We start from the raw sequence: 15082 nt of genomic DNA, 5'->3' as shown, positions 1-15082 counted from the left end.
ATGATTCTGATGACATACACCAAATATCCTGGGAAATATAAACACTTCAATTATTTCTATACTTGTTGGCAGCCCATTTGACTCATTTTACATACCATTTTTGTTTCACTGGACCAGTAGAGGGGTAGAATCCACGCCTCTTCTGTATTGACTGCAGTACACAACTGACCATCGACTCCAATTCTGGTTTTCAGGGGGAGCTAATGTGGATGAGTTTGGCTCACAGACATATAGTGGTTAAGGGGGGTTGGGGTTACATTTGGAGAATCTGTGCATGTGTTTGCACGTTGCCTCTGCAGTCTGGTTGCATTCTCAGGCCTCACCCTTTGCTTGTTCCTTTGCAGTGTCCTGTTATTTAAAGGTTGAGGTTACTTTTGCAATCTTCTTGCTGTAGTAAGTAGCCTTATACTAACCCTTCCAACATGTAGCATTCACACCCTCTGGCAGTAATTCTGTGACTCAATCTGGTGACCTGGCATAGAACGTCATTTTTATGTAGCCAATGGCATGACAAACAGAGTACCTTATCAGGTGATGAGAATAACAGAAGAAATGGTAGCCTAAGGCGTAAGAAAGAAATGTGCTGGTGGCACCGCTGCTCTGTGTTATGCAATCTAAGAGAACAGTTTGAACATGCATATTCTCCAAACTTGTGTAGGCTTTTATGGTTCAGAGCCAGTAGCCCTTTAGCAGACGGATAAAAATTTATGACATGATCCAAGACTGGATTTTCTACTTTACTGGACATGCACGGAGAAAGACCTAGAGAATACCAATGTGTTTACTGTTTGAATTAAGATTTTAAATTAGTTCTAAAATAAACAATTTTACAGTGTTGACAGACAAAATATAATCCAACTATGCATTTAAGTCAGGGTTTTGCGAGTTTGCTAGGATGGCAGTCCAGCCGATACATAGCTTAGGTCATATCTGACAAGGAAATCTGTTCAAGTGAGTGGACAGTATATCAATCTTCATCTTTCTCAGGCATTTCCAGTGACATTCAAAGAGAGAGTGAATAATGAATGCTGCCTAACTGCATGGAGGTAAACCTCTTGCGTACCTTAGTTTGCCCCTGCAGGCTTAACACCACAGCCAGGTGACTGTAATCCATCTACAGACTACAGCTTAGATGAAGAATAACAGCTTTGGGTCTTTAGCTGTCTTGGCCTCACATACATTAGGCTATTTTGAGGCTGTGTAATCCAAACTAAACTGTCTCCCTTAACACTAGGCCAAAAGTAAAATGCTCCTGGCCAAAATTGCAAAAATAACATTCTTAGTAAGGGTGAGCAATCTTCCAATCGTAGATAGGTCAATTCTGTCCAAACTTTCTATCTCCACATGAACGAAGCAAAAGTGTGATTGATTGTAATGGTTGAGGTGTGGCTTTTTTTGTAAACGGAAGACAGCATGAAGAATAGTGGTAAGAGGAGCAACATCTTGAAAGAAGCATCAAAGCAGTGGCAAAATGAATCACCACTCCTAGTCAGTCCTCTCATTATAAAATTAGAGCAAAAACAGGACACAGAGATTTACAAGTTGGGTCTTAAGCTCTGAGTTCAAGTGACAGGCTTTGCATCCAGGCAACCATATGCACAACTAATCATGAGTTCAACTAAATCTGCAGGGTGAACAATGAATCAGATGGCAGATTGTGATTGTCAGTCATACGACCTTTTGTCCAGATCGCCCACCCCCTATGCTTAGTAATGACTCCATCATAAATGTGCCCTCAGTGCTGTGAGTCTATCACACTGATATCCACTCATCACTGCAGGATACCTCGACTCAATACAGAGATAAGGAGTTTGAAAAGGAGGCTAACATTAAAAACAATTGTGGTTATTAATATATTAGTAAGCAACAGAATTCAAAAGTCAAACAGCAGATTTTCTGAGCACAAATGGCTGACACAATAATCAAAAACATTATTTAACTTATCAAAAGGAAAAATGTAATTCAAAGACAACCCAAACTGCATCAGTAATTCAAAAACAGTGGTCACAACTGCAATGTTTAAAAGTGTCTATTTGTAGCCACCGCTCTGTGGTTTTGAGCAATGCCACGCCCACAGCACAAACGGATAATGAATTGGGTAAATGTCGAATGTTCCTTTTAATTAAACATACAGACAGGTGGCAGATTTTAGGAAAAACATGAACCCTTGACCTTTACAGTGAGGGGATCTGGTGGCTCTGTAATGCTGTCAAGGGCATTGTGCTGGAATGGATTAGGTCCATATGTCCTCTAAGAAAGACAGGGTCACTTGAAATCAATACAGAGTTGTTCTACGTGATCGCCTTTATCTTGTGATGAAACCATTCTATTCTAATAGGGCTGCTCTCTAGCAAGGCATGAGGGGTCACTGGATGGTTTACTAAACATGAAAACGTTGTGGATTAAATACTGTGGCCTTTGCAGTCTTCAGATCTCAATTTAGCGGAACATTTTTGGGGGAAATTTTGGACCAACATGTTAGACAGCACTCTCCAGCACATCATCAAAACACCATTAGAGGGAATATCATTTGGAAAAATACTGTTTCATCCCTTCAGTAAAGTTCCAGAGACTTGGAGAATCAATACCAAGGTGCTTTGAAGCTGTTCCAGCAGAATGGTGTTGCCCACACCTAAGACGTGTTATCTTGGTTTTTCCTTTATTTTAATCAGCGTTTGTGTTATTCTTAATTTTTAGCAAAGTGTACGAGTTACTTGTTTCCTCATGATTGGTGTTAGCACGGGCCCTGAAAAAAACACATCCCTAATGTTTAATAAAGTGTTTATATCAGTTGGCTTAAATCTGACTCATTAACTTCATACCAAATCAGTTTTAATGTACGACTGACATCTGTTATGGATCTACTGTCAAAAATATTTACATTTCTCCCAAGATGAATTTTGGAACCATTTGCCACACTCAGGACAACCACTGACAGGGAAGAATAAAGAGCAAAAACAGAGCATCAGTTTGTACGAAAGGGCCTACATTATTTTCTATTTTGTAGACACTGCTATATTTTACTATCATTTACACCATTCCCTGCCCTGTGGGACATATTTCTTACTAAAACATGAACAGAAAATGATGTACCTATAAATAAATAAAGAAAGAAACGAGTGCTGCTGTTCACCTTTTCTTCAGCTCTTTCGGTTACGCAGTAGAAGTCAGTTCTCCTCAATCTAAAAACACAGACTTGCTCTACTGTACGATTATAAGACACAAGCTGAGCAAAAGATTAAGGAGTGGTTATATATTGATATCAAGTCTGTAAGAACAAAGGAACTGACAGAAGCACGGATTATACGTCTTCCTCAGATCACCATAGCTTTGTGTGTTATAATACTGTGTGTAAAACATTGGTTAAAGGTTTGATATTTGGACTTGGTGCCAGAAATATTTGCGTGTCCTCCGTCTGCCAAGTTCGTGCTCTGTCCAGCATATGAGTACTGGCCCAGAGCAAATATTCAAGCAAAGGAAGAGAAAGAGAGCAGAGAGCAAAGATAAGCTGTCTTGCATGGGAAGATCTGCTCTCTCATGACACAGAGCCCTAGGAGCTTATCCTGCATGTGCACAACAGGAAACCGAAGAAGAAGAGCTCGCTGCTCGAATACTCACACGTTTTGCTTGTGTGCATACAGCAAAAAAAAAAAAATCGTGGAACAATAATGTCTATGATTGCACTACTGTAACGACACAGAGGTCACTGAAGCAAACGTTGCTACTGATTTGCTGAAAGAGGACAGCACACTTGCAGCCAGTCGCACAGTTGCACTGACAGTATATCCCACCGCTGGACAGCTGTCACATCGCATTATTCAATCAGCTGCAATAACACAAAAGGCTGAAGTAAGGCTTAATGGAAACGTCAAAAAAAAAAAAAGGTCGAAGGAGACTTCACTGTGGATCATCATTTGAGAGATTTTAAGGTCTGACTCACCGAATGGTTGACTCCCCACATAACCACGCTGAGCAGAGGGTCGCTGGCACGGAAGAGCTTCACTTTCTGAGCAACGAAGTGTTTTTTCTTGGTCTTCGTTTTGCTCGCAATTGATGCGGCAATGCTGCTCGCCGAAGCCATCTCTCAAGCAATCTGGCTGGTTGTTGCAGTCTCTGCGATAATCCTGGCAGTGTCTTCCCTTGAAGCTGGCACACCGGCCACCAGCTCACGATTCGGCGATATCAATACTATTCATTTAGCCAGCTCGCAAATCAAAGTGCCCCAATTCTTTTCTTCATTCAGCGTCCCACACACAGCTTTGACTGACGCGATGGCCCAACCTCGACAAGGACTAATGTGAGAAAATACGCTGTGCTTAAGCTAATACTGCTGCTCTCCTACACCTAACAGTCCTCCTCTTCCCCCAGCCCACATCATAAGTCTTCCTTCCTTGACTCGGCTGGAGCTCTCCGCACCCCTGCGATGTGAGGTCCTCACTGAGCTGGCGCTAGCATAGCCGAGGAGTTGGCTAGCTAGCGAGCAGCAAGCGAAAAAAAATTTCGTAAAAATAAATAAACGTAGAAAACAGGAAAAAACGCGAAACCCACTGACAAATGAGAAGCGAGTGAATGTGCAGTCTTAAAAGAAATTACTAAAATGACACGTTAATGTTGCTGAGTGGCTAACTAAACGCTTTACCAGCTAACATTAGTCCCTCCGACCTTCGTTAGCGAGTCAGCAGTGTAGTTAGCCAAATGACGGCACAAAGCAGAACGGGACACCGCTCACCAGCTAGCTACCGTTAGCCTGCAAGCTAACTACTACCATTAGCTAGATGCTCAAAACTAGCAAGCGACTCAGCCCTCCTCCTACGCGTTTGTGAGTTAGTCCGTGGAGATGACAGGGGTGTTATCCTGTCATGTCCTTGCCCTGCTTGAATTAAAACACCGAGAAGCAGATATTTCGACGTAAAATCAACGGGTGGTCAACTCCGCTTGCAGCACTGATGTTCATGTGTGCCGCTGTCAACTGACAGCTCGACGGGATGGGAGGTGACAGCCCGAGCTTTGCAGTGTCTGCTCCGCTGATTCGCTGCAGCTCCCTCCCTCCTATGCTACCTTTCTGTGCTTTTTAAATAGCACACATGAATCTTTTTTATATCAATCTAAATAATCATTCAGATTTCATACCTACATCTGAAACGTTGTAAATGTATAAAAAAAAATGTCCATTCACCTGACAATGCGGGTGTGCCATCATGCTTGTTTTACCTATTTCCCCCTTTTTTTTCTCCCCCTCCCAGCTCGTGTAATAGTAATGCATTAGCAGAAACCTGTCCGCTATCCCCCATTCTTGGCTTGCTTTAGATGAGATTAATCTCAGGCTCATTTCAGGAAGCAGAGTGATAATGTCCCACACCGCCAGAGGTAATGTCTTTAGAGGTCATTTGGTCTTCTGCTGCACACTGTGCTGTTTCCACTGGCACATTGCTGTGTCAGTACCTCTATAAAGGAAGGAGGCCTCAATGTGCTGATGCTGTATATAGCTCATTTGTTTTATGACTCATTCTTCACAGCAGCACATTTATACCCCAATACTACCCCAACAACCTGCACAGGACACACTCCACATTCCTTCACACTCATTCATGCAGTGACCCACACATTTCATTCGTCACCATTTCCTCTTTTCATTTTTTTTTCTTTAATCGAACCATACACTGATGCTAGTCTTTATCTTTTTATTTTGTAATTCAGCATTTCACCGTACACTTTCATGCGACGTATAAAAATCCTTAAATAAAATTGTTCCAGCTCCTAACTGTCATTTTTTTTGTCTCAAAAAACGTATGACTGCATTGTTTTGTGTAGCCTTTGGTATAGTTTAACATTAAGCTGCTAATATAAGAAATAAATGTTCAAACCGTTATTTAGCCCTACCTGTCACTGGTTGCCTAGCAACGTAGCGTCAACCTCATTTCCCAAAACACTGAACTTACAGTCCGGTTTCTGTGGTCGGTCCTGATTATAAGTCTACTTGTCCCTTAGTTTGGAAAGAAAGGGTAAGTCATAGCGGATATTTGAGACAGTAATGTGTAATTTGTCTGTTTAGTTTTGTCAGCGCTATTTGTGAGCGCTGCTAAGACGCCTGTTAGCCAGGTTAGCTTGGTGCTTTAGCTAACATTATGGTCACAGAATTGAGTGCATTGGACGGATATTGAACGACTGTTTACGATCAATAAATACTGTTTGGACACGTATAGGTTCTCAGTAGGACACGATGGAAAAGAAGGCGAGGAAGACTCCATGCAAGGAAACGGTAAGAGAGTAATGCAGTACTGTAGAATCAACGTGTTAAAACAAATTAGCCATAGTTTGAACACATACTTTACGCCTACTTCCCACACCTTAGATCTGTTACAAAGCATTTGCAACTCTCCCTCTCTCTCTCTGACACTCATAGTTTGAACAACTAGTTGTTGAGAGTAAAACTCCAGCAACAGCAGTGCTGCTGTTGAACTCCCCAGAGGAGGACATCCTCGTCAAAGCCTGTGAAGCAATCCATACATTTGCAGAGAAAGGTACGCTGCTAACCAGTACAGATATTTTTTTTGGGATCAAGCTTACAGTTGAAAAGCAAAAGATTTAATTGGGGTTGACACTGCTTGTCTTGTTTCTCTGATCTTACACATCTCATTTTAGCTTTAAGCCTGTCTTCTTTCTTATATTATTTATTTATTTTTAATATATCCTCTTATATTTTTATGTAATGAAATTGCAGTGTTTGCCTTCACTTATTCACTCATAGCTCAAGCCTGTCTGGTTCTATGCCGAGTTTTTCCTATTCACTGTCTCCCCCTGTTGTTAGGAGATGAGAACAAGGTTTCCCTGCTGGGATTTGGGGCATTGGAGCCTCTCTGCCGCCTCATTACTCACTACAACAAGCTGGTCAGACGCAACGCCTTCATGGCCCTGGGCATCATGGCCACCAACGGTGTGTCAGACTGCTTACATCATGAATGCAGACTCAACTGCTGTGACCTTTGTTGGCTTCCAAATCAACTTATGCAACTACCTGGCTTGTACAATTGACAGGATAGTTTCCTAACTATCTACTGAACTAGTTTTCAGCAGCTGACTTTGTTAAATAACATTTTTGCTTTTAGACTGATGCCTACTTTGACTGAATAACTGAGTAGTGAATTTATCTCTTGTTTCAACTAACAGGTGATGTAAAGAATGCTCTGCAAAAATTAGATGCCGTTCCATTGATTATAGAAAAACTGTCCCCTGAAGGTGAGAAATTTTGACTGCAAGATGAATAGACTCAGAAGTGGATATTTACTGCATATTAGTGTCAATGAAATGAAGAAAGCAAAAGATCCTTTATGTAATCAGTTAATTTTTCATCTATTCAATTTTCTCTTCTATTCAGAAGACACAGTCGTCCATGAGTTTGCAACGCTGTGTCTGGCCTCTCTGTCAGTGGATTTCATTTGTAAGGCTCAGATTTTTGACAACAAAGGCCTGCCACCTCTAATCCACCTCTTATCCAGCCCAGACCCAGATGTCATGAAGAACTCGTTAGAGATCATCTTTAACCTAGTTCAGGTGACTCTGTGTTATCCACCTAAAGGAGATTACAAGCCTATAAAGTTTTTAAGCATTTTGATGTTACATTTATTGGTATCTTAAAAGCCACTAAACACATCATTGTTTGTTTTGTAAGATATAGTGTCAGAATAGGTGGAAAACAAATGATTCAAAAAATTCTTGTGATCCTTTTGTAACCTCTGTTGTTCTGTTTGTATGAAGGTCTATGAATGCCGCCTGGCGGTCCACAAGTTAGGTGGGATCCCTCCACTTCTGAAGCTGTTGAAGTCGGACTTCCCCGTCATTCAACAACTGACTTTAAAGATACTGCAGAATGTCACCACTGATAGAGATACGTGCAACGTCTTCAGGGAGGAGCAGGGATTTGACAAGCTCATGGATATCCTTAATAACGTGGTAGATGTAGAGAGAGCACATGCTTTTGTTAATATATACAGTTGAAACCAGAAGTTTACATACAGTGTATAAAAAAGCAAATAACCTTTTTTTTTTCCCTCACTGTTATTATTTGGTAGTATTGCCTTTAAACTGTATGACTTGGGTCAAATGCTTCCTCTCTGAGTAACCTTTCAGCCCATGTCGGTACAGGACTCGTTTCACTGTGGATAATGACACTCTCTTATCAGCTTCAGCCAGCAGCTTTACAAGGTCTTTTGCTTTTGTTCTGGGGCTGACACGCACATCTTGCACTAAAACACTTCATCTCTGGGACACAGAACCCGTCTCCTTCCTGAGCGGTATGATGGCTGGACATTCCCATGGTGTTTGTATTTGTGTTTAATTGTTTAAACAGATGAAAGTGGAACCTTCAGGCATCTGTAAATTTTACCCAAGGATGAACCAGACTTGTGGAGGTCCACAGTTCTCTTCCTGATATCTTGGCTGATTTCCTTAGATTTTCCCACGTTGTCACAAAAGGAAGCAGTGTGTTTGAAGTGTGCCTTAAAATACATCCACAGGTGTGCCTCCAATTAACTCAAATGTTGTCAATTAAGCTATCAAAAGCTTCCAAAACCATGACATCATCATTCCCAAATAGTATAAAGGCATAGTAATCTTAGTGTATGTAAATGCCTGACTTTGAAGAGTAGTAGTAAAAAAAATCTTTGTCTTGTTATTCTGGCATTTAGCAAATAGAAATAATTTTGGTAATCCTAGCTGACCTAGAACAGGAAAAGTTTAATCTTATTTAATGTCAGACAGTGACAAAAAAGGTTATGTGCCTTTTTTATACAGTGTATGTAAACAAGTGTGTGAAGGCTACCTATATGTACATTTTTATGACTGCTCCATTGAAAATGATGCCTTTTAAAATAACACTTGTTCTGAACCCAAATGCATTTTCTATAACATTCAGGCTCTTTATCCTCTATATCCTCTGCTCCTATCTTTCTTACAGGACTTCAGGGACTTACACGCTGACGCCTTACAAGTAGTGGCTAACTGTTTGAGTGACAGTGAGAGTGTCCAGCTGATCCACAATGGTGGAGGGCTGACTAGGTTGATGGAAATTGTCCTCACCCCCAACATGCCTGAAATCCAGTCCAACACTGTTAAGTGTATCACCAGAGTGGCTCAGAGCTGTACGTACAGAAAATGATGAGAGATAAAGGCTTACTTTTAACTTTCCAACAGCAGGTTACAGGAAATACAGCATAATATGCTCACAGTAGCTTTGTGTTTTCTTTGTTTCTACTGATACATTATGGGTGCACGCCTGTGTGTGTAGCTGAGAGTCGTGAAGTGCTGCACAAGCAGGATGTGGAAAAGGTTTTGGTAGAGCTTCTATCTGTGGCGGACATCAAGGTGAAATCATCTACCTGTCAGGCCGTGGCCGCCATGAGCCTCCACCGAGCCAGCAAAGACAGCTTCAGAGACCTGGGTACACATAACAACATTTACTGGAAGACTGCAACATTCACACACTTACAGCAACAAAATGTGAAAGAATTGGATTTCTTCTGTGTTTTAGGCGCTATCCCTGAAGTTGTGCAGTTGCTGAACAGTGAGAACCTGATGTTAAGATCAGCAGCAACCCAGGCTCTGTCTAGCCTCACACATAGCAACCAGCGCAACGCCTTGTGAGTGACAGACAACCCAACTGATCTCCCTCCTCCACCTCAGTGTTTTTGTTACTCATGAATATCCTCCTAATCGTGGACCCAATCGAGTTCTAGAACATTTTCAAAGTGTGTATACTACATAGTTTTGGGGCAATAGGCTAAAGAAGAAGATACTACATAGTTTTAATAATTCGACTAATATTTTGCCAAATGTGTAAAACTAGTAGTCTGCAGTCTGTGAAACTGAGGCTTGGAACGGGGTGCCATTTTAAAATTGAATAGAATGCCTTCCTCTTCACTATTTCATAAATGATTTAATGCATCATGTGTCTCCACATGGTGCCCTCTTACTGAATCTCTTTACCTCTCCTCTCTCCCTTTCTCCACTCTGTTCCACATTCTCCAGACAAATCTTCCCTGCACCTATTATCTCTGTCTGACTTCATATTTCAACATTACTGCTTCCTTCATTCCTAAGGACTTGGATTTTTCCCTCTGCCTCTTATGCACGATCCCCTCACTGCTCTTACTTGTATTGTTTTTCTACTATCTTTACAAATCAGATGTATGGGTCACATGTTACATACACATCACAGAAATGCTATGCCGTATGCATATATTTTTGTTAAAGGCTACATATACGGTCACCTCTCTACGTTTGAGTTAATCTCCCATCTATTTCAATATCTTCCAGATTAGTGTATGAGGAAGGAGGCCATGAGATCCTTGTCCAGCAGCTGTATGGAAGCTGTCTGAGGACGGTGGCCAATTCCGCAGCTGCACTTTGCAACATGGCAGAACAGAAGACCATCCGCAGTAGCATCTTGTCACATGGAGTCATACGGGCTCTGGTGGAACCCTTGAAGTCTTCAGATACACAAGTCCTGGTCAACACTACGCTGTGTCTGTCAGTGTTGGCCTGTGATGAAGAAGCTAGGGCGGAGGTTGGTGTTTGTATGTGCTGAATTCAGATTGCTGACTTATTCTCATGTTTACATAGGACAAGAATATGAAATCTGGTGTTTAGCATAAAGAACAAACATCTGCTAATTTTACTGATTTTACTGAAAACTCATCATTACTGCTACATTACACTACAAAACAACTGAAACAAAAATTTTGAAACAAAAAATCTATAAACAATAGTTTATAATAATTTGTCAAACTTTCTTTTATTTGCTTTTCCCAAGTACCTACAATTTATCCCCTGTCCAACATAGCTACAAAGAGCTGGAGGCCTGCAGCCGTTGGTCAATCTGCTGCATTCCTATCACAAGGAGTTGCTGCACAACGTGTGCTTGGCAGTCTGTGTCTGTGCCAGTGATGAGCCTATTGCTGTGGAGATGTGCAAATTTGGGTAAGACAAGGAGATGACAGATAAAAATGAAATAGGGCATGGCTGATAAGTTAGGAAATGTAGTACTGGAGGAGCATTGTTGAGCTGTGAGAAGTTAAAGCACCTTAAGTGTAATGGAGATAACTCAGTGTAGTCTCTTAAATAGCCACCTGATGGCAGTATAGGACAGTGTTATATTAAATGTGATCAAGTAATGAAATGGGTCATTTTCTTCAAATGCATGTACAGTTCTGAATCTGAATATATGTACTTGCCTGTATGTCTTTATCTGTCCCAGAGCCCTGGAAATACTTCAGGAAATCAGCCAATCCGTGAACCGTAGGAGCAGTTTCACCAAGCTGGCCATGACCAGCCTGCTTAACTCCAACTTGTCTGTTAAATACAGCTTGACAGGTCATTTGACCTCCACTGACATTATTACTGATGGCTTTTATGATGCTGGGAAGGTATGTTATTTATTGCAGTTTGCCACAGAAATCACCTCATGCACCTTAGATCAAATTTGACAGAGTAGTTGCACATATTCAAGTCTGTTGTGGTTGCAACAACAGAACAGTTGTTTTCCACCAAGATTTACGAACTCTTAGTTATTCCATAGTAAAAGCTTCTCTCTCTCTCTCTCCCTCCCCGTCAGGCTCGTCCAGGTCAAAGGGTTCTGACTTTAGAGGAACTGTTCAAGCAGCCAGTCAACGGGCACCGACCCGTCATTGTCATCAACACAGCAACAGAGTATGAATCTAATCTTACAACATGTTATAATGGGTTCAGAGGCGAATTTTGCTAAAATTGCATACATAAAAAGTAAGCTAAATTTTTTAAAATGATCAATTGTATATTAATTTTTTACAGGAGAAATGCGCTTTAGCTTACTGAATAAATGGAATGTGGCAGTTTACAGCTTGCACACTTTCCAGAATGTTTGTCATCACATGTAAGCCCTGTATAAACCTGAGAGAAAAATTTGAAATGTAGAAGCTATATGTTGTAACTCCCCAAACTGTTACAACAAACAGCACCCACCTCACACTGAAAGTAGAGTAAATGGACAAGAAGTTTCCTACACTACCAGCCGCACCATGGTGTTTTTTTGGAACAATTTATGGTGGCTATGTGATTACTATCACCCTCCCCTTGTCTGCTCCAATCCAATGCTCTACTTTTCCTCCATTCTCTTCTCTTTTTTCCCCCTCTACACTGTTGCCTTCAGCGTGCCCCATTAGCGTGGCCCCACTGGGTAAACGATCCTTTTTTTAAGATGGCAACACACTCAGAGCCTTTGTGTTCAGGCTAATGGACATTTGAACTCGCACCCACTATCAAAAATGTGCACAAGTGCACAGACATTAAGATGCCTGCACAAATTACACATGCATGTTTTGTTAAATCACACATAAGCAGACATTCAAACAAACAAACAAACAAACAAACAAACAAAAACCTTATGCATTAAAGGCTGTACATGCAGGCACTCACTGACGCTTTCAGCATTTTGATGAATTAGCATTGCAAAAGAGAGCAACCCCCTGACGGTACCTCAGGTCCACCCCATTTCCACTATGTTTCCCCTTCAGCATGCATGTACACACGTCTCACGCATTCTTAAGCAGTGTGTTATGTAATCCATCGGTGGTCTCTGTAGTTTTGTGTGACCTAAGTAGAACTTTGCAAGCCAAACTGCCCTTTATTACTACAATTTCAGTTAATTTCACTGATGTAATCACTTCTCCTAGTGATACCCTTTACATTTTGAAATGTTAATATAGTGAAATAAAGCACATATATATAATGAAGCAGGTTAACTTACAGTAACAAGGCAGACCGAGGACTCCTCGGTAAGTGGGTCTGGGTGTGTGTAGAGTGAGGATATTTACCTTATGTAACACCAGAATGGTTATTAGGCCTGTTGAATTTGCCTTGTTTTAGTTTGGAATTTTAGTAGTGACATTCTTTCCTGTTTCTAACACAGTGTTTTAGATTTGTTTTTAATTTGCTGTCCCTGTGTTCAGTAAGAAGAACGAGGAGGACGAACCAAAAGATGAGATGCAGTCTGAGTCTCTTACAGAGAAACCATGGAACATGATGGATGATGTCTCACTGCAGAGTCTAGTAAAGGAGGCCAAAGAATCCATCCTCCCACTGAAAGATGAACAAGAGCAATATGCCGCTTTGGCCAGGTGACAAATGAATGCATTTGGCACAGAGCCAACATGCAGAGATGCTATCACAATGATAGAGAAAACGTTGTTCTTCTCTGTGGAGTCATGAAATCCAACTGAAACTTCCACAGTAACTCATGTTTACTAAAAATGACACAGGTGCCATGTATCAGCATTAAGCAGCTAACACACAAGAGAAAAAACTACTGTCAGAGGTCAGGATACAAAAGAAATACTTTGGAAATGTGAAAGTTTCAATGTCGTGATGGCTTTTGTGTGCTTGGTTTTGTGTGCCAGGCTGGTGAGTGACGCCATGGGTGGAGCAGTGGAGATGGAAAAGTTGCATGAATTCTCTTGGATGCTGCACCTCAGTGAGCTCAAGTTTCAGCTTCAGTCTAACGTTGTTCCCATTGGTTTGATCAGCAAGGGAATCTACTGCCATAGGGCACTTCTGTTTAAGGTACCACTCAACTAGTAACAACACAGCACTTTTTTTCACCCTGCTCCAATCTTATACTTCTTTTAATGTTGATGTTCCCTATCCTTCAACCACTTTTTCCTTTGCAGACATCCTTCTAATCCTACTGTAAGCCCCGTCTAAGTTCTCTCCGTTCTCTATACATAGCCTAATTGTTTCCTTGTTTTTCTTTTTCACTCATCTCTTGTTTCCAAATAATCATACCACATCCTTTTTCACTTTTCAGTGTCTGGCTGATTGCATCGGAATAAGCTGCTCACTTGTTAGGGGTGAGTACAACCGAGCTTGGAATGAGGTACTCTTCATTTGGAGCGCCGCCAACAATCAGCGCTCTTCACAGCCCTGCCGCTACATCGTCGACCTCATGCACCAGCCTGGCAGCCTACTGGCAGTCGATACCCCCGCTGCTGTGCGGTACCAGACTATATACCCATACCAACACTGTTCAGTATGAATTCTGTAGAAGGTAATGCTAGGCATTTTAATGGACTGTTACTGTATATGATTGATTTGTTTTGTGTGTATGTGATGTATGACAGACATTGTTCACATCAACATGCATATACACATGCAAAAGGGAAAAATACAGTTTTGTTAAATGAGCTTTTTGAATAAAAACAATAATTTAATGTTTGGTCCTCATCACGGACAATTCACAGTGTTGTAGGAAAGAGCTACATGTAGACAAACAGTGCCTTTATCAGTATAAAACTGTGCAAGTTACAATTGTTTAGCAGGTTTTTGCTTAAATTAAAGTCAGACAAATGAAAAGAAAATATCCATTATTGAGAATTCCGGTCTTCTCTGCGTGTTCATTTCTAAAGATGAGATCGGATTCAATTCGGTCTCAATCAATCAATTTAATTACACATTGAATATTGCATTACAGAGCTCTGGGTCAAACCTTCCCTGGCATCAGACAAAGCAAGACTACTCCTGTTGCCTCTGACCCTTCTTCTTACTACTCAGTCACGTGATGCCTGGTCAGGTCATAAAACAACTGATTGGGGCCCATCTTCATCACACTGAATGGTTGCATCCTTATATGGACTTCTTTTCCTCCGTCTGTTGTTTGTCCTGTGAAACCATAAAAGAAACAGACCAAAGCAACTTCTTCAAAAGAGAACATTTCATGACTATGTGCATATATGTAACTTCTTTTATATTTTAAACCTTAAGGACTATACTTCACACATGATATAATATATTTATACACAACAATTCCCCCTTTTGATATAACCTCATTATATCAAACCTATATGTATGCGACTATATGTAAGCTGGATCCTTCATTGCAGTATAAGCAACAAGCCAAATTACTTCATTGCCAATGCTTAGAAAAAGATAAACACACAATAAGTAAATCAAAACGTAATAAGCATGCTATATCAATAATATATAAAAATGATAAGTAATCAAAAGTAATAAATGATTAAATGGCAGAAATGTGTATCTCTTCCCCCTCGCCATCGTC

The 15082-nt window shown here is 40.9% G+C and overlaps 2 protein-coding genes across 2 annotated transcripts in view; one reads left to right on the top strand and one right to left on the bottom strand.

Moving 5' to 3' along the window:
• pip4k2aa (phosphatidylinositol-5-phosphate 4-kinase, type II, alpha a) overlaps positions 1-4963 on the bottom strand; it is a 34525-nt gene extending 29562 nt beyond the window's left edge. Inside the window, exon 1 of the mRNA XM_008301372.1 lies at positions 3941-4963. Within this exon, the coding sequence (XP_008299594.1) occupies positions 3941-4081 (141 nt within the window). The 5' untranslated portion in view covers positions 4082-4963. The remainder of the gene's footprint in view (positions 1-3940) is intronic.
• Positions 4964-6202: 1239 nt separating this feature from the next.
• armc3 (armadillo repeat containing 3) lies at positions 6203-14237 on the top strand. Its single transcript, XM_008301369.1, has 16 exons — positions 6203-6259; positions 6404-6521; positions 6809-6934; positions 7168-7236; positions 7376-7551; positions 7756-7950; positions 8954-9137; positions 9284-9436; positions 9527-9635; positions 10312-10561; positions 10838-10974; positions 11252-11420; positions 11609-11703; positions 12981-13148; positions 13428-13590; positions 13835-14237. Exons 1-16 carry the CDS (start codon positions 6221-6223, stop codon positions 14060-14062), a joined length of 2379 nt encoding a protein of 792 aa, XP_008299591.1. The 5' UTR covers positions 6203-6220; the 3' UTR covers positions 14063-14237.
• Positions 14238-15082: the final 845 nt, after the last annotated feature.

This window comes from Stegastes partitus, unplaced genomic scaffold (assembly GCF_000690725.1).
Source record: "Stegastes partitus isolate 25-593 unplaced genomic scaffold, Stegastes_partitus-1.0.2 Scaffold1667, whole genome shotgun sequence".
NCBI classification, from domain to species: Eukaryota; Metazoa; Chordata; class Actinopteri; family Pomacentridae; genus Stegastes; species Stegastes partitus.
The sequence above is the reverse complement of the archived record's forward strand: the minus strand, read 5'-3'. Positions and strand labels throughout refer to the sequence as shown.

Coding starts and splice junctions, on each gene's coding strand:
- armc3 (XM_008301369.1), top strand. CDS start 6,221: ATGGAAAAGAAGGCGAGGAAGACTCCATGCAAGGAAACG. Junction 6,260..6,403: donor AGACTCCATGCAAGGAAACG/GTAAGAGAGTAA, acceptor TGACACTCATAG/TTTGAACAACTAGTTGTTGA. Junction 11,421..11,608: donor GCTTTTATGATGCTGGGAAG/GTATGTTATTTA, acceptor CCTCCCCGTCAG/GCTCGTCCAGGTCAAAGGGT.